General features: G+C 43.4%; 1 protein-coding gene across 1 annotated transcript in view; it reads right to left on the bottom strand.

The window, feature by feature from the left end:
- Nucleotides 1-24,786, bottom strand: part of RIN3 (Ras and Rab interactor 3) — a 49,948-nt gene that overhangs the window by 5,077 nt on the left and 20,085 nt on the right. The window contains exons 4-8 of the mRNA XM_010003756.1: nucleotides 20,681-20,753; nucleotides 18,332-18,423; nucleotides 12,360-13,844; nucleotides 9,654-9,962; nucleotides 903-1,034 (exon numbers count right to left, since the gene is read on the bottom strand). Coding sequence (XP_010002058.1) covers nucleotides 903-1,034; nucleotides 9,654-9,962; nucleotides 12,360-13,844; nucleotides 18,332-18,423; nucleotides 20,681-20,753 — 2,091 coding nt within the window. The remainder of the gene's footprint in view (nucleotides 1-902; nucleotides 1,035-9,653; nucleotides 9,963-12,359; nucleotides 13,845-18,331; nucleotides 18,424-20,680; nucleotides 20,754-24,786) is intronic.

Here is a 24,786-nt window from a genome sequence, read left to right as displayed (position 1 = left end):
AGCAGGAAAATTATCCTGTGCAGAAACTCCTCACTAATATAATTGTGCTGCTCTGCTCTTTCTGTTAGTACTTGGCACTTAGAAGTGCTGGGATGACATGCTCTTAGTTACAGACTTACACCCCCCTTTCATATAAATAAAACTAGTCTGCTGTTGTTCATCCAGGACTCCTTAATAGAACATCAGTACTTACCAAAACAAAGTCTAAAATAGAACACATTTTACTGGTTTAGTGACTACTTGATGAAAAATTATGTGTTTGCAATTTGGAATGTGTAACCTTGTCACTTTAAGCAGCATTTGCTTCCCAAGCTATATTTTAGAAACTGAAGCCCCACAGCTTTCTGGGATGTTTATCCCTCTAATAGCAGAAGTTTTTATTCATGTCCAAAACCAATATTCCTCTCTAACCCAACTTTCCATTCCCTCCCTTGCTATGATTCTCAGCCAGAAAACGTTGTCAGAGGGGTCACTCAAATATAAGAATGATCATGAGAATGATGTAGGGCCCCAGGCATACAATGCAGTTTAAGAAATGTGTTCTTTTCTCATTGGAATAAAGAAAAGTGTCATGCACAATGGATTGCAGAAGCAGTATAATTTCAGGCAAACACCTTTTAATTTTTCAGCCTTTGAGCCAAGGAACACTAGATGTCTCTAGGTGACTCACCCAGCAAATCAGTTCTCATTTATGCCTTTCTTGCTGGTGTCTAAGTGCACTACACTGCTAAACAGTTGGAAGTGTTTGACACTAACTAAGTAACTTCAGAGCCTCAGATCTGAAAAGCTTGGCCAAAGCTTATCCACAAATCTAGCCAGAGCCTTGCTGCATCACTTTCACAAACACTGAAGCAAGGCAAATAATGATTCCCAAAGTGAATATCCCAGGAGCAATACTCTACCTTCCCCTAGCTGCAGAGCAGGGTCCATGAGCTCCATCACATACTCCACGTTCAGAAGGACTTCAGTCAAGTTGCTGCGGGCCAACACATACATGAGCACAGGGAGAAAGTCATCTGCACCATACGGCTTCCCTGAGCAAAAGAAACAGAGTTGTCACACTAAACTCACCACAAAAACACACAGGCACACACATCAGTGACAGCTTCTCAGCCAGCATGTCCTTTGCAGATTTCAGCTTACATTACCTGAAAAGTTAAAGTTTGAAAGCACCAGCAAAGAAAAAATGCTGAAAAAGCAAATATTAATTTACTTAGAAAATAAGTACACTTGCTTCAAGCCCAAAATATGAGCTTGAAAAAATGTAGTGAGGTCCATTTCTGCTATTCTTTATCATTTGGAGAAAAAGAAATTTAAACTTTATGGATCCCAGACAGGGGACAATCCTTGAAGAGTGCAGAGTTTGCCAGCTTGGTGCTCTGATTTGACACTGCCATCAAGACTGCAATTTATGTTTTCACTATTAGCAGCAAGGTTGTCTGCATGCATTAAGGGTATTTATTCTCTTAGGTTTGCTCTATGTTTGGGACTAAAGAGCAGAAAATGGAAAACACTGGTTTTTAGAACCAAGGACTTCCGTGTTTATATTTCTTCAGAAGGCAAAACATCACACTAGATGTACCTAATTAAAATAGTCTCCCAAAAACTAGGATCTAAGAGGAAGTTGTTTGTTGTTTTTTTTTAGCCATGGTGTCTAGCTAAGAAGACACAAAACCTTTTGCTTTGGACTTTGACGAGTTTTTGGACTTGGTGTGCAGCAGGTGCTACAGGAACACACCCTCGTTGGCTCAAGATTTCCTGTGCTTAAAACGTTCATATCAATGAAATCAGCAAAGGGATCTTACATGCAATCTATAAAAGCTTTTTTTGGATCTCTGAGGGCACAAAAGCACACACATGAATAGTCATAATTATAAAAAATTACTACTTAAAATTGATTCCAAACTGAAGCTTCACCACACAAATGGCAAAGAACACAAGGATAAGTTTTCATATTTGAAAGATGCTTTCACTTTCTACCAACATGTTGTAAATTCATCATGGACAATCTGTAACAACAAGGCCTGTCTTCTCAACATTCAGGGTTGACCACTCTTCTTAACCTAATCCCAGACCACTTTAATTCTGAATGTCTTTCCTCAGACAGTGGGCAGTTTTCCTCATCTGAGCGCTTGGATGTGTTGATTTCCTGGGCCATGTGTGTCTCACTTGAGAAACATTTGCCTCACCTCAAAGAATCAAAGTGAAATTGTTCCCTAGCCATTTCTGGCCCATTGTTTGCATGCTCTTCCATGGTAGGGCATAAATTCCTGTTTCTCAAATGTTCCCACTGACTTATTTCAAATCTTTGCCATGAGTCAGCTTTCCTTTTTTGTCATTCATAGCTGACGCAGATTCTCCACTGGCAAAGAAAGATACACTCTGAAGGCTCAAATTAACAGGAGCTTAGCCCCTGATTAAAAAAAAAAAAAAAGGTAAAAAAAAGTATGGCTTAAAAATAAACCCAGTAATACATCTAGTGAGCAGAGAGCTGATCCAGTTAAAACAAAGTGTTGGAGGATTAGAGACTGTCAGGGCTGCAATTCAGTCTATTTCTAACAGTCTGCACATGCGACAGCAGAGACAATTTGTTTAATGAAAGGTGGATTAACACTTTCAACTCTGTTTGCTTTATTATGGCTGCCTTTAGTGAAATGACACAGCTTTAGGTCTTCAACCAAACTATAAAAGGGCTTTATAGTTTCATTAACATATGGATGGACGTTTTGTTTGTGTGCAGTTGCCTTGGCTTATGTCCCAGTGAAAGCTTCAGGTCTGTGAAGGGTTCAATTCATTATTGTCATGTATATTAACTTAATACAAGCAGCTTAGTATTACAGCTATTTAATATTGTCTATCAAATAAAGATGACAGAATTGAGACATGAAAATATACTAGAAAAACTGTACAAAGGAAAGCCCTCTTCTCCTTTTAAAGTGAGTAAATAAAAATCTCAACAGAGTTAGTTCCGTATAAATCTTGTGTAAAGGAATATGAACTATCAAAGACTTTGCTAAGCTTATTTTTTTTCCCTTCCTTAAAAACTTTTTCCTTATGATGTAATAGTTACTGACCAGTAGCATGGATTGGGCCTTCTGATTCCCTGAGGGCCAAGGGTTTTCTTGAAGGATTTCCAGTGCCACACCAATAGCAGAATTTTATCTTCCTTACCACTTCATTTTCATGACCAATCCATGTATGTCTGCTAGGGCATCCAAGAAAGTTGCTACTTCATAACATGACTACCTGCCTACTGGCTAAAAATGCTGGTTTTTAAAAGCAAAATATCCCTGAAAGAAATAATCAACCAGTCAACAGACTGACCAACCAGTGCAGAGTGGAAATATAAACTTGAAACTAAACAATTCCATGTGCCTAGCCATCAACTTCTAGTGTCAACTGAAATGAAAGTTAGAGCACATTTTTCAAGAACGACAGAATCTCTGGGTTTTTTTTTTATGAGAAGTGGTTGTATGCTGCATGTGAGTACAAGGAGGCACTGAGTCAATTTTTTCCCCTGCTGTCCATCTCATTTTTATAAGCTGTTTTAGCTACTTTGCCCACCAGCCCTTCTTTCTCAACTTCAAAATTTCATAGAAATATTATTGGGCACCCAGCTGTTTATAAGGCTTAAATATGAAAATCTGATCTTTTTTATTTTCTTTTTCTTTTTGATTAATAAACTCAGAGTAAGGATGTCTGTCTGACTGCCATGATGGAAAGAGTACTCATTCTCCATATGCTGTATGCATAAACCACTAGACATCATTTTAATCCATTTGTGGTAATACAGAGCCTGATTCTTAAATACCCACATTTGCAGCTAAAACTGAAGTCAGCAGGAGCTGTAGGTGTCAACAAGAGAAAAGAAAAGCTAATCAAGGTTCTAGCTCTGACTCCATGTGTCGCTGCACACCTCCAGTGTTGGCAAAAACCAGCAGTGTTGCCCAGAGCGGGTCAAGCATGGTATATTGTGGCTACTCCTTGTAAGCCTTGCAGCAGCTTCTCTCCAATGCCTGCACCTGGAGCCAAGGACAGGTGCCCGAGAGTGCAGGAGTCTGAACCTTCCCTTGTTCTCCTGGCCCTGGGTGTCATGGCAGGCACAGGGGCAATCCTATACATGTACAGCTGCCAGATCAGGTATGGTCCTGAGACACACTGTATCTCAGTCCATCCATGGGGGTGATAGGTACTGTCAGCAACTCAAGTATGACCAGAAGCAGAAGGCATACAAATATAGGAAGCAGTGTCTGTCAACCAAGATACTGGAGAGCTGGTGCTGCTCAGCACCCTGCAACCCACAAGCTCCCTGTGTGACAGGGCATTAACCAGCGTCCATCTGGGGGCAGCAGCAGGGATTTTCTCTGCAGGCTGCTTGCCTCCTCAGCTCTACTTTCAATCTGGGCCAGAGCCAAGATCCCAGACCTGCATGTCAGACTCCATCTGTGGTCTCTCACAGAGGGATGCATTTGCAGCTGAGTTAAATCAAGCTCTGCCCCTGCCAGTGGTCTCATTGACACTGGGACTGAGCTTGCTTGTTCAAGGTGGTGTTGTCCTACTCCAGATATGACTTGCTTGCTTTATTCCTCCCTCTTCCCTGCAGGATCAAAAAATATTTATTTCATAAATATCTATAAGAAGCTTAAAATAAGCCTTCTCTTCTGCCACAAACTCATCCTGTTATGTTTATAGCAAAGCGAATACAACGTCAGCTCCTGGCTGGGATGCAGCACTTGAATGGAATGAGTATTAATTAAAAACATGATTTAAAGTAACTGGAATTCTGCCTAAGCCTCCATAAAGAAATTGCAGCCTATTTTAACACATTCATGCATTTCTTTTCCATCCATGTATATTCTGACAACCAGCTGGATGCTTGTTGATGATGCTCTGCATCTTGCTCTAATATTTTACAGACACTGGAATAATGTCTACAGCAGCTTCAGTTTGTAGCTGGAAAACATGAAGTACACAAATATTAACTGAGATTTGGTCAAGATCATAACAAAAGTTTGTGACCAACCTTTTGCTCCCTAGAATTTTGCTGTCTCTTGTCCATTCCATACTACTTCAGTAAGGTTTGATTTATGGTATAGTTGAATTAAGAGAGTTAATACATGCAGACAGAACTAATCAGTTTCAAAAACTTATGTTATGAATCCATTCCCTTGAAAAATCTGAACTGGTTCTTTAATTCAAATGTAGTAAATATGCTAGCCAGAAAAATATACAATCTCTAGTCCATCAGCCTTCATTAATAGTAACTTAAATGCAAATATCCTCTTCCTAAAGAAAAAGAAGCAAAACTGTTGTGTACAGCTTTATTCTCCTTTTCAGAAGTGAGCAGCGTGGAGGGATTGTTTTGACTTAGTTTTAGGAACTTTTATCATCAGCTCTACACTGGCTGCTGGAGTATTTGAGGCCAATTTCCTTTTCATCAGCTTAGATATCCCACTGAAGACACCCTGCTTCATGTCGACTGCAGAGCCATATAGGAGTGCATCAAGGCAACTAGTATTCAGCTGCTCAGTTCTATGTGGGATGACAAACTTCACTCTAAAAGGAGGGAAGAGAACAATTTCAGTTGAATATATAGCCTATCTTTCCTCTGCTTCCAAAACCACACTATGCATTGGCCATGAAAAACTATGCAAATTATTAAATTAGATGTTTTAAGGCCAATCACCTTGCCAACTCTATCCCTACTACAGAACTAGTTTTGAACTATAATACTCCAGCCCCCTGTGAGGTTCAAAGATACTAGAATTTTTTATTTTTTTTTTTTAAAAAAGAAGCTTCATAATGGTAGTACACAAGTTAAAAACATTGCAGTAAGAAAATTGTTCCTCTGTTGATTGTTCTTGAACCTCCTTCAAAAGAAGTCTCCACATCTTTCAAATTTCCAGCTTGAGCTCAAAGCCTTTCCATGCCTGATTTTCTCCACTCATAGACTGACCAAGCTTCTTCTGTTTGTCTCACCGAGTATTTTTTCATAAAGGAATGCTTACTGGTCTGCTATTTTTGCTTTCCACCAGTTCTGTTCCATAAAACAGCAGCTCCCAGGTAACATGGGCTGGGAGCTCCAGCAGCTCCACTGCCAGCACACACCACACATACTGCATATTTGCATCCTGTTTATCACTCCACAAGTGTCACTTGTATGTTAGATAGAGTGAAAAGCAGAGATTCTCATTCTATGCCTACCACACAACATACCTTTGACATTTTGTCTGAGTAAAGGTATTTTGGAAAGATAAATCATAGCATTTTTTTCTACATGAGATTAGAGTGCTTCTATATAAATGTGTGTGCAAAACTCTCCCTTTGGGTATTGTCTTCCAAATGTAGGAGTAGTCAGAGAGCTGGGAGCTTATAGCAGTAAGTCCTGCCACTTTTCTAGTGCATAGATTAAAAAAATGCATATTCTTCTTACTAACTACTCCTAGTATTTTTAAAAGGCAAGTTACGTATTTTTTAATTGAAGGTTACATTCCTGGAGGCATATGCTGCTGTTATTTAAGTTTGCACAGAACTTGGAAAAGCTCAGTGAGACATTTCAGTGCTATCATAATTGTCCCTTTGGGTATGATTTACTTATTAATACCACTGCCTACACTGTACCTGTGAACATCTGAGACAGTACCTCTAAGCTCCTTTTATAGCCAGTGATGAACTAATCAGTATCATCAGGGGAGTTTGTCATGAGTCATCTCACCCTGAAACAGACACCTACATCTAGCCAGATGAATCAACTGAATGGCTTAAAACTTGAAGAGAGGGGATTTAGTTTAGACATTAGGAGGAAATTCTTCGCTATGAGGGTGGTGAGACACTGGAACAGGTTGCCCAGGGAAGTTGTGGTACGCCCATCACTGGAAGTATTCAAGGCCAGGTTGGATGGGGCTCTGAGCAACCTGACCTAGTCAGAGGTGTCTCTGCCAATGCAGTGGGGTTGGGTCTAGATGATCTTTAATGTCCCTTCCAACCCAAGCCACTCTATGATGACTAAGTCACCATTGTCTATAAGAATAAGCTATAGATGGTACCCATCTGTGGCCACCTACAGCTACTTGTAGCTGTAGATCAGTCCTACTTCAACATAGATCTATGTCTTGTAGTTGTACTCAGAGGTCTGTTGGGAGAAAGATGTACTGACAAAGATAGTGAACTTGTCTTCCTGATTCCTTGTGATGAATCAGATTCACAACTTGAGGAAGAAACATTAGTTTAAGAGAGCTGATTGTCAGAACTATTCAGTTCATTATCTAAGTATCAGGGGGTTCAATCCCAGCCAAATTTTCAGGCAGATTTAGTCATTTAGTATGAATTGCAACCAAACCAGAGAACTGCTCCATTCTTAAAATGGCCTAATATACATGGAGTCAGTCAAGGCTGACTTCAGAGTTTCATGACTCTTTCAGCAGTGCAAAGATGGGGACTACTGTTCCTGAGTAAGCCTATCCCTAGCTTTAAAGAAAACTTGGTACCTCTCTGGAGACCCTGACCAAACCTGGATTACTGTCTCAATATGTTAAGCAACTTGTGTTTTCATGGGAGTTTGAAAAAAGCGTTCTTGATTTGGTGGTATTTGCACTTTGAGCTATGAAACCATATTCTTAGGTCAGGTCATCCTGTGGTCAGCCTGAAGTGTATGAAGACCTGGCCTGAGCTATCAAATTGCAAATAAAGCCAGCAAAGGGAATTAGTTTTGGGTTCCACTTGCTTTAATGTTGGATGAGAAGGAAACTCACTAATTCAGCAGCAAGTAAAAGGAGCTAAAAGAAGAACAACCTATTGCACAGGAAGCTGAGCCTGGCCCCTGCTCTTCCTGTGTGAAGAGGACTGTGCTGCCTCGGGGCTGGCTGAAACGTAAAGGGGCCTTGGGCTGCTGCTCTCAAGATGGGCAGAGAGCAGGAGGAGAACTCCTATCTGCTGAAATCTGGTCTGAGCAGCACACTCTTTTGCACACTACAAGTTGGGAATTCCCTGTCAGAAAAATATGTCAGTTTGCTGAATGTTTGTCTTTGCTGGGTGGAGAATCAAAGTGATCTGGGGTCAGTTCATTCTGTTGAAGACATTTCACACACTCATCCATCTTCTAGGAGTAAGACTATAGCATTCTCCTCCCTTTAGCCTCTTTTTCTGGTCTGCATTCATTTGGTTACATCTGTTTAATGCCAGGCCAGTTTAACTTTGATTAGGCCTCGATAGACATCACTGATCATATATACTGGAGAGGGAACTGGACGCCCAGGGGTGAAGTCAGTTTCCGACCCACACCCCGCTTTCACTAGAACTTCACGTGGGAAAACAGCTGAGGTGGCCAAAATGAAGTGCTTTGGTTAGCAAAGCAGACCACAACAAAATCCTCTGATTTCATTAATCCAATATTGTAAAAGATGTAGGGTTTTAAAAATAATTTCCCTGACTCCTAATTTCTGTTGCATGAAATGACCCAAGAGCATTTCCTGTGACAGAGAAATTCCAGCCCTGAGCTAACTGAGGTGTGTCAGATCTGTCATGAACCACCAGCATCAGAAGGACACCGGGTTTCCTATGTGGGTTTTAATGAGGCATGCAAGTCTTCCATCTGTACCAAGTTTACTCTCAAAATTAACTCTTTTAATAAAGTTACAGCAAATTCCCCTACATGTGTCCAAATCTTCACGTAATCCTTGAAGAAAGTCAGAGGGCTTATCCACCCTGCAACTTAGGCTCAGCCCTGGAATTGCTCCTGGCCCTGCTGTTAGTGTGTCATTGAACCTTGCTGCATCCTGTTCAAGGGATGACCCTGAGCTGAGGGTCAGAAGAGACACAGCAATTCCTGTATGAGTACTCCAAGGCTGTTGTCAGTACAAAATTAAGAACAGCTAAAAGCACTTCTGGAGTCTGTGAGTTCTTGTGCAACTGCAAGTTGCTGCAAATTATTATCTAGGTTCTCTCCACGTTTATGCATGGCTGGTCACCAGCTCACCAGTATACAAAGAAAGTTTTTCAACTGGCAAGGCAGATTCCTGGAGGAAGGGGCTTCCTGGTCTGTCTGCAAAAATGTATCCCATTTGCAGGCCAAGGGCTTAATGTGTGCATTTAGTGGCTGGCCTGAGGCCCAAGTTATATTTATAGTCAGAGCACATACTTCCTCATACCAAAGAAGCATAGTAGTGGCTTTTGGAATTTACTGGAGCATCAGGAAGCAGTGACAAACATCACTAGCATTCTGTGTCTCCTCTTCAGTTTAGGTAAAACTTTGTAAAAGCCAAATCAAAGGCCTTTTCCTGTAGACCCATTCCTATAATTTACCTTTAACCTGCTACAAGCTGGGACAGAGCTCTGAGGATTTATGGAGAGCTGTGTGAAGGCCTGTGCAGAAAGGACATTACCTATGAAATACACACTTACAGATGTTTGGTTTTTGGAGTTCTGGAGATTAAAGTTAACCGGGTAAAATCTTGTGCCAGTTATTAGTGCAAAGAATTTCACAGTCACTAACAGCCCATTCTGAGCACAACCTGTGGACAGCTGATCCCAAACACACCGACCACCAGAGTTATCTCCAATCTGAATATCACCACAACAATTGTATCATAAATCCCATTCCTTTGATACATGAAGAAGGACCAGTGAGGGATACCATTTCAGTTGGAATGCTGTACCTGGGCTTCCCTGAGACATGGAGTCATAGATGAGTTTGCAGGACTTGAGCAAGATCGCAATCTTCTTTTCTGGTGAGTAGGCCTTATGCATGCTTGTGAACTTGTGAAGGATCTTTTCCAGCACAATGGTTTCAGGCACACTGGTCGTGATGCCTAGGTCAGTAGTAGTTGTGTTTTGTATCACAAGTTGGTTCTCTTTTAGCTGCTGTAAAGATCCATCTTTGTGGTGGATTTCTTTTAAGTAAGAGTCAATAGCTTCTTTTAACGGTTTCAGGACACATTTGTACAAAGCTGTCTCAGCAATCACTTCTGAAAAGAGAAGGGAGAGCATGAAAATCCATGGTAAATATTCAACACAGGAGTAAAAATGCAATTAAAACTCCTAAGAAAGCATGTGATTGGTTATTAAAGCACTACTGCAGAGCTGTGATCAGGGAACAGAAATTAGACACATAATGTTTCATTATGAACATCCTCCAGAAGTCCTGGATAGGCTTAAGATGAACATCGATGTGTAGTCTCTGACACTGGAGCTTTAGGAGAGGTCCTGCTGCCAGCAGCTCCTGCTGTCTTTGCCTGACTCCTGGCTGACCAGCATGGCACTGCCAGGCAGCAGGAAAGCTAGCTCTGTCAAGAGGAACCTCACCTCAATGTGCTTCTTTTCATAGTCCTGCCCTTACAGATGCCCAGGTGGGACTCATCTCATGTCCCTTCTGACATCTTACTCTTACCTGTTCAAGATACTCACTTCAGAAGGAAATTAATTGCATCCTCAAAGCACCTTTCCTCCACAGTGGCTGAAAAGGGGCTGTAGCTACCAGCTCAGAGGCAGACACCAACATCTGCTCAGAGATTTCTCGCCTTCACTGCTCAAGTGACTCTAACTTACTGATACTTAAGTCACATCTTACACCACCTATGGATGAGGAAATAGTCTGCGTGGGTTGAGCATTTGCTTAATGTTTAGCAGAAAACAAAAGGAAGCATGAGAGACTGAGATAAAGTCTTATCTGAGTCCTAGAAACCAGAGGCAGAGGGACCACAGGTAGCCCTCTTGTCACCCCTGCACTGAGTCAAAGAGGTCACTGGCAAAGACTTAATCTGCTCAGCCAGTGAGGAATCAGAGTGCAGCAACATTTATGTGTACAAAATGCAGCTATTTTAAATAATCCAGATAAGCTGGCAGCCTGAAGCAGGACAAATTCAAATGGTAAATCTTCCACAGTGGGAATGCCTGTACTCCATAGAAGAAGACAGTCCCCCCTAAGCTGACTGGGCTATATTATCCTGTTAAAGAACTGACAGTGAACAGGGCTAGATCTCAGCAGGCGTGTCTGTGTGAAGGTGTGGGGATCCTTGCACACACGCAACTCTACCAAGCAGAACAAGGGCACTTCTTCTTTCTGCCTCCTCTTCAATTTCCCTAATCAAGATTCAAGACAGACTTTTCTGTGCTGACACCCTCTCTACCTCAAACAAAGGGGTTATTGGAACAAAAAACTGCAGGTGTTACATGAGGTGCATGAGAAGTGAAACTGTAGCTCCCTTCTCCTAGCTATGGCAAGAGGTTGGCAGCAGCTCTGTTCTCAAGGGAAGCCTGTGGGATGCAGCTTTGCTGGATGAGAAAGAAGACAGCTGGGCCTGCGTTTGAAACTGACAGCCTCTGGGTGCTGGTTCACCACTTAGCTGGGTCTCACCTAATACTGGAGCTGCAGGTTCCCCTGGAACCCATGGTCAATTCTGTGGTTGGCCAAGTTCTATGTTGGGGGTCTTCCAGCCAACTTAGGGATCTCATAAATAGTTTTGCATTGGTTCTCAGGTCCTCAGGAAACAGTTTTAAGCCAGAAGAGCATGTGAGTGCATGCATGCACACTTCTGGCTGTACAGCTTTGGCTGGTATAAAAAATCCTAGAGGTCCTTTTATGTTCCCTCAGGAATGCACATTAGACAGATGGGTCCATTTCTTAGTAAGTAGAGAAGTAGCACATTAGTTCCTCACAGAAATTTGAATGAGAAGCAACAAAACTCCCCTAAACAGCCAAAAATATTCTTTTTCCTCCCCAAAGGCTATCTATGTCTGTGGCAAAGAGAGGTGAATGCTGCACTTTGGAGCCAGCAGTGATCTTGCAGCAGGCAACTCTTCTGCTCCTCTGAGCTCTGAGGAGCACAGAGCAGGATCAAGTGATTCCTCCAACCAGCCACACAAAATTACTGCAGTCTTGTCCCTCCTTGTAAGACAGTGACTGACCCCTGATCTGCCTACCACGTGCAGGGAATTCTCCATCCTCACTGCAGTGTGTGAGGCAGTGGACGTGGAAGGCCATGAGGAACATAACTGTGCAGGGGGAAGTTGGCCTTTTGTGTTTCCAGTGAACACTCCGTTTGTGTGCTTATGAATACAGATGCACACACACTCATGTGTGTATGCACGTATACATCTCTCACATAGACATGCATACATCTCTTCTGCTTGAACTCTTCCCTTTCAAATATTAATAATGGGAATTTCCCCTCATTGGTCTCCTAGTTTTTAGAGCTGCTCTTCCAAATGCTGCCAGCCACAGAGCACACTTCAGTTTGCACCCCTCAGCTTCTAGAAGATGTTTATAATTCTTTAAAGCAGAACCCATGCCTGCATAATGTTGTCTCCCTCCTCACCTTCCCAAACCCTGTCTGCCCAAAGATGAGTAAAGCACAGTCACGTACCTAATTGTTCCTCAGTGTAGGAGGCTGGGTCTATCAGAGATTTCAACTCGGTGCTCTGCACTAGGTAACTTTTCAGCTGCGTCATCATCATCCGTATTTCTTGTAACATCTCAGTGCTGGAGCTCTGCTTTGCCATCATCTCTAAACTGTACACTCTGTAGTCCTGCACCAGGTTGCCAAAGTACGAATCCTTGTCCTGTGCCAGTTCCACTATCTTCTTCTGCAGCTTCCTGTCACTAGACAAAAAGACTGTGAAGACATTGGACAGGTTCACAAAGGACAGCCTGTTCTTGGCCTTGTCCAAGATCATGGAGCGTGTCTTTTTACCAGACGAACTACTCAGCATTTCCAGGTCATCCTCTGTGCTGCTGGTGGAGTAGGAGTCTAGCTCAGACGTTGATGTCTGAGCCACGGCACTACCTCCTGGGCCCTCCAAGGAGGAGTGTGAACCTTTCAGTTCAGCTGAGCTGACAGATTTGCAGCCACGTCCATGTTCAGGCTTGATACGTGTGCAAGTGGCACCACCTGCCACTGTAGCTGGGCTGTTGTTGCCCAAAGCCTGCACTGTGGCTGTGGCTGTCCCTGCCACTGTTCTTTGCTTTGACTGGCAGGAGCTGGGTACCCTCGGTACCTGAGAAAGCCTCTTTCTTCTCGGTGGTGGGATAGGAGGTGACTTTCCTTTCTCAGTGGCCTTACTTTGTATCTCAGGCATGTTCTCCTTCTTCTCCACAGGTTCAGGCTTTGTCTCCTGAAACTGTGACACAGCCCTTTCAGGAACCTCCCCAGGCATTTCTACAGCGTTTGTGCTCAGCAACCTTTTATCTCTTCCCTCTGTACTTGTGTATTGTTTTTCTTCTGGCTGTTCCCCTTTCAGTATTTCCCAACTTGCAGACTTACCCACGGAGCTCTCCTCCGAGGTCCTCTCGCACAGCCGCCTGCGCGGGGGCACGGAGGGCTGGGAGCCCTTCCTGGGGCTCCCTGCCAAGGGCTCGTTGACCGAGCAGCTCTGCTTCCCTTCTTCTTTATTGACACCACCCTCAATTTTCATTTCCTTGATGCTTTTACCTAGTGGCTGAAGAAGCAGCTTGTTTTCTTCACAGGCAGTCATGGGGGCCTGCAGGAGCTTCAGAGGAGATTTCTGAACAGGAGGGTGAGAAGGTGGAGGTGGAGCCGGGCGGCGGGGAGACCTCCTCTCAGAAGGAAGCGTGGTGGAAGGGGGCAGGTCTGTGCTCACAGTGTGGCTGCTAGGAGGAGGTACATCTGGAGGAAAAGGATTACTGCACTCTTCTATAAAAATAGGATTCACGAACCACAGCCTGTCATTTCCTATTGACAGCTCAATTTCACATGAACAGTGGTTTATGCTACTTGCAAAACACTGGGTAGATCTTAAGCTGTCTGCCGGGGCAGTGCTGAAAGCAGAGTCTTTTGCAGGGTGGGATGGCTCCTCTCCTCTTCTGTGGTTTAAGGAGGAATCCCAGAAATCTATTTAAAAAAAAAAAAAAAATTATCTAAGAGAATTTTATTTGCTAATAGTATGTAGAAGTCCTACTTTTTGTTTAAAGAAATGGTACACAAGTTTTCACACCTCTGCAAAAACAGTGTGAAGAAAGGGTTGTCTGTTTTATCTGTGTGAGATTCTTCAAACCAGGGGGCAAGCTCAGAAGCTTCAGCAGAAACTTATTTCTTGCAAATTTTAGGACACTCATCTAGTGAAAACTGTTAATGCTGTGCGGCTTTTGCAGTGTGAGCAGGAAGGTACAAGCAACAACTATGAGTGGTTGTGGGTCTATGGCTTGTTCAGTGATCACTGCTTTCTAAGTGCAAATAGCTGTGGATACCTGAGGTGGGGCTGTGAAGACCCCAGGTGGTTTCTGTCTCCCTCTTGCTGACCATGGGAAGGTGCAGGGCTGAGATGTACAGCCTGGATTCAATGTGCACCAGGAGCACAAGAGACACCAGATGAAGGTAACTCTACTATGCAGCAAGCTCATGAGTCAGAGTTTGTTCTACACAGAGGTCTAATTCCGTTTTGCAGTAGAACCAGTTGGAACTATATGATTTTAAATATCTTCCACACTTAAAAATTACTATTGATGTCTATAGCTCTGGATGACAATTTTCCATAGGCATGCTCACTCTCTGTTTTGTACCTCGCCTAGAAACTGCCTGTGAGCAGGTGTAAAGAGAGGAAAGATGGTCCAAAAAACTGTATACATGAAGGTTTCATACTGAAGGACCAAAGAACAGTTAAATACTTCAGTGCCACCAAATGTGACTGGAAAAGGAAAAACAGATGTAAGTAGTCATTTCTGTAAGTCACAAAACTCTTATTAGAATTTGTTGTTGAATAATTTGTTTTGAAAAAATGACAAAGTGCTCGTAGACCTTTTTAATAGATTCAGTATCACATTTAAACCTTTTCCCTGCCCCCAGAGGTGACTTTTCAAACCTGCTTGCCTTATGAGTCTGATTGCTTTTAGTAACTCTCAGATCTGCTAATCCAGGGCCCGCTACTAGAAGCATCAAGAGACAGGATCCTGCAAACCCCGTGTTCTAACCAAGGAAGAGGGTTTAAAACTCTCAGAGGATTCAGTGAGTGAGGAGTGTATAGATGCCCATAGATTTAGGGGCAAGGGAAATATAGGAAACACAAGCATGCAGATAAATAAATTTTTCAGCATGCTTGGTCACTGTTCACAGAGTTGACACTGATGGCACATTCCTCTGGGTGAACTCATGAGGGATGAAAATGGCACTGTGGCACTGAACCCTGTCCTGTGGTGTCAAGCCTGTTCCACTGCAAAAGCATCACATGTCAGGCCCGAGAGAGGACGGATGGGGCTGTGAAAGCATGAGATGACTCTCAGTGCTGAGCCCATGGTACAGCACTCAGAACTATGTATTCAGCTGTGCCTTGGCAGGACCCTATTCTGCTGTTGGCTGCACCACTGTAGGTCCCAGCCCATCAGAGGGAAGGGGACACAGGGCTGAGCTGGCCAGAGCCCTGTGGAGGGTCTGCCTGGGCCTCCTCCTAAAACTAGCACCCCAGAAAAGTTCAAAGAGACTTCTAGTTAGGAAGTTTGCAAAACTCAAAACATAGCAAAGAAACTCTTCACCTAAAGCCAACGCAGAAGCCAGGAGTGACATACATTCCGGTAAAATCTCTCCCTTGTCCACTGTGTCCCCAAAGACCGGCCACTTTGTCCTGTTTTGCTCCCCAGTGCAGCTGTGACTTTTGATGGCTTCCTGCTTGCAGCCAGCTCCACATCATTGCTGGCAAAGCCATGTTCTTTCTTCTGATGCCACGACCTGTGCTCTGCAGGTCTCTACCTTTCTCCCTTCGAGCCCTGAGCCCCCTGCTGGTCCTGCCTCCCTCTGCCGGAGACACAGTCCCCGGGGTCACAGCCAGCTGCCCCAGAGATGGGGACTCTCCCCTGCCTCCAGCAGATGCCAGTGCTGCAGGCAGGGCAGGACAGGCAGGCTGACTCCTCACTGTCCCTCTGCTCCCTCTAACCAAGCCCATCTATAAAAGAAGCACAGAGTAAGCCAAGCACAGGTGAACCAAAAGACTGTCCATTCCCCTGAGGATGGGACTTAGCCCCTCACAACCTAAGCTATTAGGCCATTTTGACTTCAAAAGCATGTCACCATATTTTCTTAGGGAGGCTGAGGTTAGAACAGTTTCATTCTCTGATTTCCTGATGGGAGGGAAGAGAATGAATATTAAAGTGTTGCCAGGAACAGCAGCACTCTGGGCAAAAGATTTTGGAAATAGATGTGCAGATGCAACTGTACATGCTAGCATGACATTGCTAACCCCCTCACATCTGAGACTGTCTGGGGTACAATTTCCCCTGAACGCTCTGCATCTACTGGGTATCAGCAAATGCAAGACAGTGGAAGTTGCTTGTTTAAGTTAGAATATAATGCTGTGGGGTCTCGGGGACTGAGGAAATGGTGACTAAACCAATCTACAAAAGGGAAGTTGGTTATTTTTCTCAGTAGTGGTCAGGATAAGATGAAAGTGATGAAAATGCAAAGCTCCACTAAGACTGAGAAGGACCAGATGAGGTGGTCCTACCAAGGGTTACACACCTTCAGAGAGGGTGTTTCCCAGCCCAGTCACACTGTCTAGTACAGCAGGAAAGGCAGTTCTATCGTCTCCCACTGTTGTCCTGACTCTTCCCTTACCTTAAACTCTGAGAGGGATAATTAAGTATTTCTTTGAGACTTTGGTATGTCTGTGAAGATATGCACACTTTGGGCAGTGCAATCACACTAATTGTTTTGTTAAAATCCTTCTGTACCATCTAGGTCAGAACCAGACAGTCTGCAGTACACCTGTGACAATACACATAATAACCAGATCCTTTGTGGAGCAAATCCACCTGGCAGGCAGGCAACTTACTTCTACCCCCTCAAAAACTGTATAGCTTCAAAATAAATAAAACCCAACATATCAGAATTTCAAGCAATGCTAGCTTTTCTTTGGGAGTGTCACTTTGGGCAGCACTTACTGTTTGTGTACACATTCGTACCCACAAAATTTTGTTTCAGGAAGCAATGAACAGCATCACTCCATTACTTCAGCCTGTTTGACTTAGCTGAGACAGCATGACACTCCAAGAAGATAGCATCATTTCCCAGCACATTTTACACAGCAACAGGCTTTTTTCTGTTGCCAGAAACTTTCCTGCTATGTATTGTACCATGGCAAGCAAACCTCCAAGCATCCCCTCTTTTATGACCACCAGTGTACAGGACAGAATAAAAAAGACTACAGTCAACATCACTTTGGTGCTTGTGCTCTTGTGCTTTGGTTGATCTTTCCATTCAGAAGTTGCTGGAGAATGTTGCCTTAGTCAGGATCTTCTCTGCTGGCTCATATTAGACAGAAGGTTGGGCAATCATGATACACTCCTTACATTTTAATCCAAATGTTTACACTTGTTATAATAAAATTAGCAATAAGTTTACAACTCGCTATCTCAAGTTGCAGAGGAGCTTTCTTCAAGCTGTAAGTGCTGGATGGACATTCATACTCAAGGATGTTTGACAAATTAGAAATTATTCAAAATAGAGGATGCTGAAAGTGTTTGAAGCAAATACTATGGTCAAATTCAACAAGCTGCCTGAACTGAAACCAGTGGGTTTTGCCCATGGTTTCTGGGAGACATAATGCAGAAGATCCAAAAATAGATCCCCAAGGCCTGTGATGCTTTAGTGAGTATCTTTAAGTGAGCTAACTCCTCAGCTTCCGGAATGGTTTGGCTGTTTTCAACAGCTGAGGGAAAACTGAAAAGCAAAGTAGCATGAGAGACAACTGCTAACTGTAATAGCTGTTTCAAGTGGAGTGTGTTTAATGGGAAAGAATAGGAAGGACACCTCCTTTAGTTAACAGAACTGTATTTCCTAACTGTAACTTTATATATCGAATCTAAAATTTGCTCATTTGTTGCTGCCACTAAAAACAACTTTTCTTTTTTTATCTGACTACTGTGAGGTGAGAGAACATGCTGGGACACCACACATTTCTCTACCAGCTTGAAATCCTGTCAGAAGAAGCAGAAATATAAAAATTAAAAAATATCACACTTCCATCAGCATTGCCCCTACACATCAGAAGGGGAAACTGCAAAGGTGTTTTCTTCTTTTAATGTATCTCAGATGTCAACTACTTCTCATGTGTGTAAGCTATCCTGAGAGACTGTGCTGCATTTCAGTCCTCGAAAGCCACATCTTAAACAGTGAGACTGTAGGTCCCATGCTCTGCACTGAAGTCCAAGTGGAGATTTATGTCCAAAGCCATTTTTAAATGTGCTTCTATAAACATAAAGATCATAGACATCTTCCCCTCTTGCATTCAGGCCTCCTCAGCTATTCTACAGAAAATTGTTGATCTATACACCTCTGTGTGAGGCATCATGGTTCTCACAAGTTTGAAATCCTGGCTGCTTTGAGGGACTTACCTATGCCCAGACTAGAGATAATTTCAAGGTCTTGAAAGCTACTGGCTTCTAATATTGCTTGTGGCAGCTTGAGGGTGAAGGGCAGCAAATCTCTGTAAAAAGACACAAAGTGAAAAACCAACAAAAGAATGAACCCCACAATTGTTAGGAACTCCAAATTTTACCATTGGTTTTAGTGATAGAATTGTTTCACAAATTTAGCCCTGTTCTGCAAAGTCCTGCATGATGTCAAAGGAATGTCTTGTGGCAAGTAAGGCAGCATGGCTACTGGGCCAGCCTGGGTTACTCTGATTTCCCAAGAGATCAACAGCTCCTGTGGTGATGCCTCATGCCATGGTGCTGGCTTAATCACTGTGCCTTGGCTTCCTCCTCCAAAACGAGCAGGAACATCTCTCACCTCAGGGGAGGCCAAAAGGGTTGAAATACCTTCTCATGAAAAATGAGGTGTTGCAAATGTCAATTGTATTTAGAAAAGCCTTTATTTCTGGTGTGAAGAGGATTTGTAGTCCTTTTTCTTTCTGTTTTCTCTCTCCCCATCCTCCTTCCTCTCTTACAAATCTGTTAAAATGCAAGGGATGAGGACACGGCAACACACAGTGGGGATAGGGAAGGAAGAGTCCTCCTTTGGAAGGGAAGCCCCTGGGTGAAGTGACTGACAACCATGAAGTGCTGCATGACACTGAGAAAACACATATATCCCTCTCCTCTCTGCTGTCAGACTTTTCACTGCTTAGTTTCTTAAAACATTATGTATTTTTACTTAAAATAAAATATACCTTCTCAGAGGATGTTAGTTGCATTTCACTGAAACACACTCTAAATCTCAAATAATTTAATGTAGCTCTCAGGCTGGCAGTGAACTCTTATTCAGAAAAAAAGCCACTGAGCCAGCTTTTACCTCTAGATGTTTTTTTGGTGATCTAAGGTAATCTAGCCAGGCCAAACTTTCTTTTGAGAAGAGCCTGTCAGCCCTGATAAGCTATTTCCATCTATAGATTACTGTTTACTACAGCCCTAAGAACAGGCCTCTCCATCAAGGAGAGCTCCTACCACCTGCCAGCAAATGGTAGGTCAGTGCCTAAGCAGCCTTTTTATTACCCATTTCTCTCAGAAAATTATTCCTTATTTCTCTTGCCTTTTGACAGTGACCTGAGAATTCACATGAACCATCTGAGCAAGTATTTGACACTCAGAAGTAACATCTATAACAGGAATGAATAGAAAAGCTTTTCTTTCTTTCTTTCTCTTAAGTCATGAACTTTTCTGCAGGAAAGCCGAAGCAAGTGGATTTTCCCTCCCACCAACCATTGGACTAGAAACGCCCAATTCTTGTTTGAATTTGAGCTCTTCTTTGCTCCTTTGGTAAAACAGAAATCTTTTGAACTCAGCTGGCTGCAGAAGCAACCCCCAAAATAGCATGAGCATTACTGGCTGGGTAAGCCGCAGCAGGCTGTTTCATACCATAGATAGACCGTTCTGTTCTGTGACCTAACCAAGTTGCTAACACCACTGCCTTGTAAACATACCCTGAATCTGTTTTCCACTCTTAAATGGAAATGACTTAGAGTCATCTGATTTTATATAGGTGAAGTCAAAAGTTTACATACAACTCAAAACCAGTCCTGCTGAGGCAGGCATGGGAAAGCAGGTTGTAAAGGTATGGCTGCAGCATGCTGAGCACAGGTGCATGTTAGAGGACACTGCAGACAGTTTTAACTACACAGAGGGACTCATCAGCTGCTGATCAAACCCTGCTCTGGAAATGGACCTTGCAGGGCTTTCCCATCTCTGTGCCCACTATGTTTAGTATTTGGGCACTGAGCAAACAAGCAGGGTCTGTTCTTTATTGCTGTATTTTATTTTTGAATTTTGGCAAAAGCACAGAAATTGTTTCAGGATTTACTTTCCATGACACATTCCTTGTAGGTGACTAAGTGCTCTGAGTCTCTTGCAGGCAGCAGTCCCATATCTGGTTTGCTAAGTTGCTGACAGATGTGTATGGATGCTTAAAAGATGCTTTTAATAAGAGATGATTAATCCAGGATCCTTTTTCCTTCCCACCCCACTAACCCCAGTCCTGTGCCTTGGTCCTTTGTGGGTGCAGCCCTAAGGACCTTCCTCAGAAAAAGCTTCCAGCTTCAGGGACAGCTGTAGCTATGGTGTGCCTGGCAAGAAGCTGAGTGATCTGGCCCCCTTGTAGATACTAGCATCTGAAATATCTCCTGGTCTTGCAGATCAGAGGAAACCAGAGGAAACAGCTGGGGCTGTGCTGTGACTGGATACTGGGGAGAGGCAGTTCAGAGGAGAGAGTAAAGTGACCCCTCTGTGGAAGCAGTGAACCCAACTCACCTACTGACGCAGTAGAAGGCAACCAGTTTGAAGACATCTTCAAATACAAGAACAGATCCTTCCAGGTAAAGGACTGTTGGACAATAAAAAAGACAGTCAGCAACTGGTTTCTTAGAGCTGTGTGGTAAAAAAACAGCTGGTGTGGAAAGAATACATCCTGTATTCTTTCATTGTCCAGTATTTGCATGGACTAATGTGAAGCAGCATAAAGAATTGGTTTCAGAAAGCCAAATGCAATGAGATTCTTCAGGGAAATGCTAGAAGAGAAATGTCTCAGCCTGACTTTCTGAATGGTTAGCTCAAGATATCAGTGTTCTGATGGCAATAGAAACAATAGGAAGGAAAAAGAAAACAGTTCAGAGCCAAAAGGCTCATTACAAGCCCATCCATCTCTAAGGACGTACAGATCCACAATACATGTGGGGCTGACCTTATGACTCTTCATGCTGGAATCTGGCTTGGTCTGGATGGACAAAGCACTTTGAAGCAGAAAAAACAGAAATTACTGCTTCTTTACTGTGTGTGTGGGCTCTGACTTGGGTCACACAGGCAGTGTGAGCACAGCCTATTTGTATCCCCCGTGTCTTCTCCCTCTCATTGTGTTACACACTGACAGCACTTCTGTTTAAGTGGCAAAATACAATCTATACCACATTGCAGAGTTCTTGAAGATGACCTCATTTCTGACAGCATGCTATGGCATTGTGTAGCCCAGATCTCACATGTTATTATAGAACTTTTTGCTGCTAAGCTAGAAAAAAATTCACCAGTTGGTGGAGAAAATTTCACACTGACTGATAAGCCAAGTCAGAGAGAGAGAGATGGATCTGTAGGAGGGTGGTGTCCATGTTTGCTTCTTCTTTATAATCTTACAAATTACCTGTGCTCATATATACAGAACACATAATCACAAACGGAGACTGACAAGTTTAAGGAAATCTGCAGTGGTTTCTCAAAAATGCCCCTTTACTGGTGGTGGTGGAGAACATGAGCCCAGAGCTGCACTGTTCCTGCCACAGGAACATGCCAGGAGTCCTCAAGGAGCAGCACCAGCTCAAACCCTCATAGGTTCCCACAGCTGCTCTGCATCTTCTGTTGCTTTGTTTTCTAGGCCACATTTCAGAGGTGTGAACATGAAGTTCAGGTATCATGATTCACCCTCCTTGGTCTGCCATGATTAATGGCCGTGTGGAACAACTCTAGCTCCTTACCTCACCTGCCTGGTCATTAGTTTCCCCCTAAATCAGGGCCTTCAGCAACTGTGGGAGGGACACATCTGCTTGGCTTACCTCTCCTCCAGCTCCTCTGTGCATAGGCTCTTGTTCTCCAGACAGCAGAGAATCCCACTGGAAGGAAATGCTCAAGCTTGGGTCTTTTGCTCAGCTTCACAATTCATTACTCCCAAAAGGCATTTCCTCCTTTTACTTCTCCCTCTGTCCTAGCCCAGGCCATACAGGTTGCTATTTTGGGCTGAATACACCAACGTAGGCATTTTTTTTAAAGAGGCAATTGCTGTGTGGCTCTCAGAAGTCAGTCCTACACATTAGTTTGTGTTGGATCATCAGGAGCAGATCAGTCTCAGTGTGCACACCGATCCCAGACTGCAACATGCAATTCAAAACATACTTCAAGCAGAAAAATCTATTTCCCTTACTTTTCTCCCAAACTGGAAAAATAAATGTTCGGTAAGTTGTTGGTTTTTTTCTTTTTCCATAATAAGAACCATGTTTCAGTCAGGGGTTTCCATTAAACATCGACAACGAACAATTTCTATAGTTTGAAATCCATCTGTTTCACAGCTCTGACACAGGAAACAAAAATAAAGGCAAAACCCCTTGCTGTTCCAGAGAATTACCAAAACCCAAGAGCCTGACCTCACTCAAATCTCCATTGAGTAAATAAAGCCCTTTGTGCAGACAATGGTTTTAAGGACTTTTTTCTGTTAAGAACCACATATTAACTCTGTCATCCCAAACTGCAGGTGTATGTAGGAGAGCAGGCTGCACCTGTACATGTTTACAGATGTGAGCAGATTGCTTGGATTGGGACTAATGATTGTTTCTGTGCCAGAAGCTCTGCTGTTTGGAAGCTTGAATTTTAGACAGGAGAATTTTAGAATCTAAGCCCCTCAGTGTCAGGAGTATGCACATATAAGTGCCTTGTCACCATACAGTTACTCCTCCTCCTGTATAGAGTTAAATAGCATAAAACACCACAAATCGCCATGAATTATATAGCTAAGGCAGTCAAGGTACAAAAACTGCTGGAACTTAAGGACAGGAGTTTTCAGCAGGTGATATATAGGGAATAGACTGTTCCTGGTCTGCTTGCAGGGGTCATAGAAGGTAACAAAATCAAGTGTATCTGTCAGCAGGCTGGAATTCATTGTACAGAGACCCACAGCTCTGCTAGGGTGATTTGGACATTTGTACCTCCCTGTCTTCTCCCTCTCACTGTGTTATACAGCATCAGCACTTTCCTTTAAGTGGCAAAATACAATCTACATCTCATTGCAGAGTTCTTCAAGATGACCTCCTTTGTAACAGTATTACACAGAGGATGTTTTTGGGTGGCCTGTAAACAATTAAGAACAGAAAAACACTGTTTTAGATGGAGCATTACTCAAGGTACGAGCACCATCAGGACCAATACTCTGCCTAGAATTTATTCTGAACAGTGACAATGTCAAACAGACTGTGCAAGGCTCCTGTGGCTGCTTGGACCCACTGCCAGCACAGCACCCATGAGGAAAGCCTTGCAGTCTCCTGTGGGGATGGTCTCTCTTGGGCAAAACTGTAACACTTTTTCCTTAACCTACATTTATCCAGACATGTGCTGACTTCCAGCAGGCATCCCTTATAAATTGTGCTTCCTAACCGCTTTGCTGCTAAGTGGCAGATGATGAGTTCAGTATAGGAATATCTCTTGTGGGAATGTGTCCTCTGGGAGACAGTCCTGAAGGGCAAAAGAGACGAGGAAGACTGGTCACACGTCAAGGAGGAACTCTTAAGGGCACAGGAGAAGGCCATCCCCAGGACCAAAAAGACAAGCTGATGGGGAAGAAGACCAGAAGAGCAAGCTAATTAGAGACCTTTGGCTGGATCTCAGGAACAAAAGGAAAGTTTACAGCCTTTGGAAAAGGGGGTTGGCAACTTGTGAAGAATATCAAGATGTAGTGAAGCTATACAGGGAAAAATTAGAAGGACAATCAACTTGGCCACTTAGGTTGAAGATAACAAGAAGAGGTTTTTTCAGTACATCGGGAGAAATAGGAAGACTAGGGAAAATGTAGGCCTGCTGATGGATGAGGTGAGCACCCTACTGGTGGAAGACACAGAGAAGGTAGAGTTACCAAATGCCTTCTTTGCTTCCGTGTTCACTGATAAAGCTGTCCCTCATGAATCCTAGACCCTGGAAGGATGGGGAAAGGTCTGGAGAGAGGAAGACTTACCCTCAGTAGAGGAGGATTGGGTTAGAGACCTCTTGGCCAAATTAGACATCCATAAGTCCATGGCCCCTGATGGGATGCACCAACGAATGCTGAGAGAGCTGGCAGATGTTATTGTTGGGCCACTGTCCATCATCTTTGAAGGGTCATGAAGAGCAGGAGAGGTGCCTGAGAACTGCATGAAGGTCATTATCACTCCAGTCTTCAAAAAGAGCAAGAAGGAGGACCCAGGGAGGGCAACAAAGATGCTTGGGGATTTGGAGCATCTCCCTTCTGAGGAAAGGCTGAGAGAGCTGGGACTCTTTAGCCTGGAGAAGAGAAGGCTGAGGGGAGACCTTATTAATGCCTGTAAGTATCTAAAGGGTGGGTGCAAGGAGGATGGAGCCAGACTGTTTTCAGTAGTTCCCAGTGACAGGACAAGGAGCAATGGGCCCAAGCTGGAACATAGGAAGTTCAATTTAAATATGAGAAAAAACTTCTTAATGGTGAGGATGTCAAAGCACTGGAACAGGTTGCCCAGGAGGTTGTGGAGTCTCCTTCTCTGGAAATATTCAAGACCCACCTGGATGCAATCCTGAGTAATGTGCTCTAGGGGATTCTGCTTTAGCAGGGGAGCAGGACTGGATGATCTCTAGAGGTCCCTTCCAACTCTGACAAT

Source organism: Chaetura pelagica, unplaced genomic scaffold, assembly GCF_000747805.2.
Source record: "Chaetura pelagica isolate M959 unplaced genomic scaffold, ChaPel_1.0 scaffold48, whole genome shotgun sequence".
NCBI lineage: Eukaryota > Metazoa > Chordata > Aves > Apodiformes > Apodidae > Chaetura > Chaetura pelagica.
Note: the sequence above shows the minus strand (reverse complement) of the source record. Positions and strands in the feature narration are given on the sequence as shown.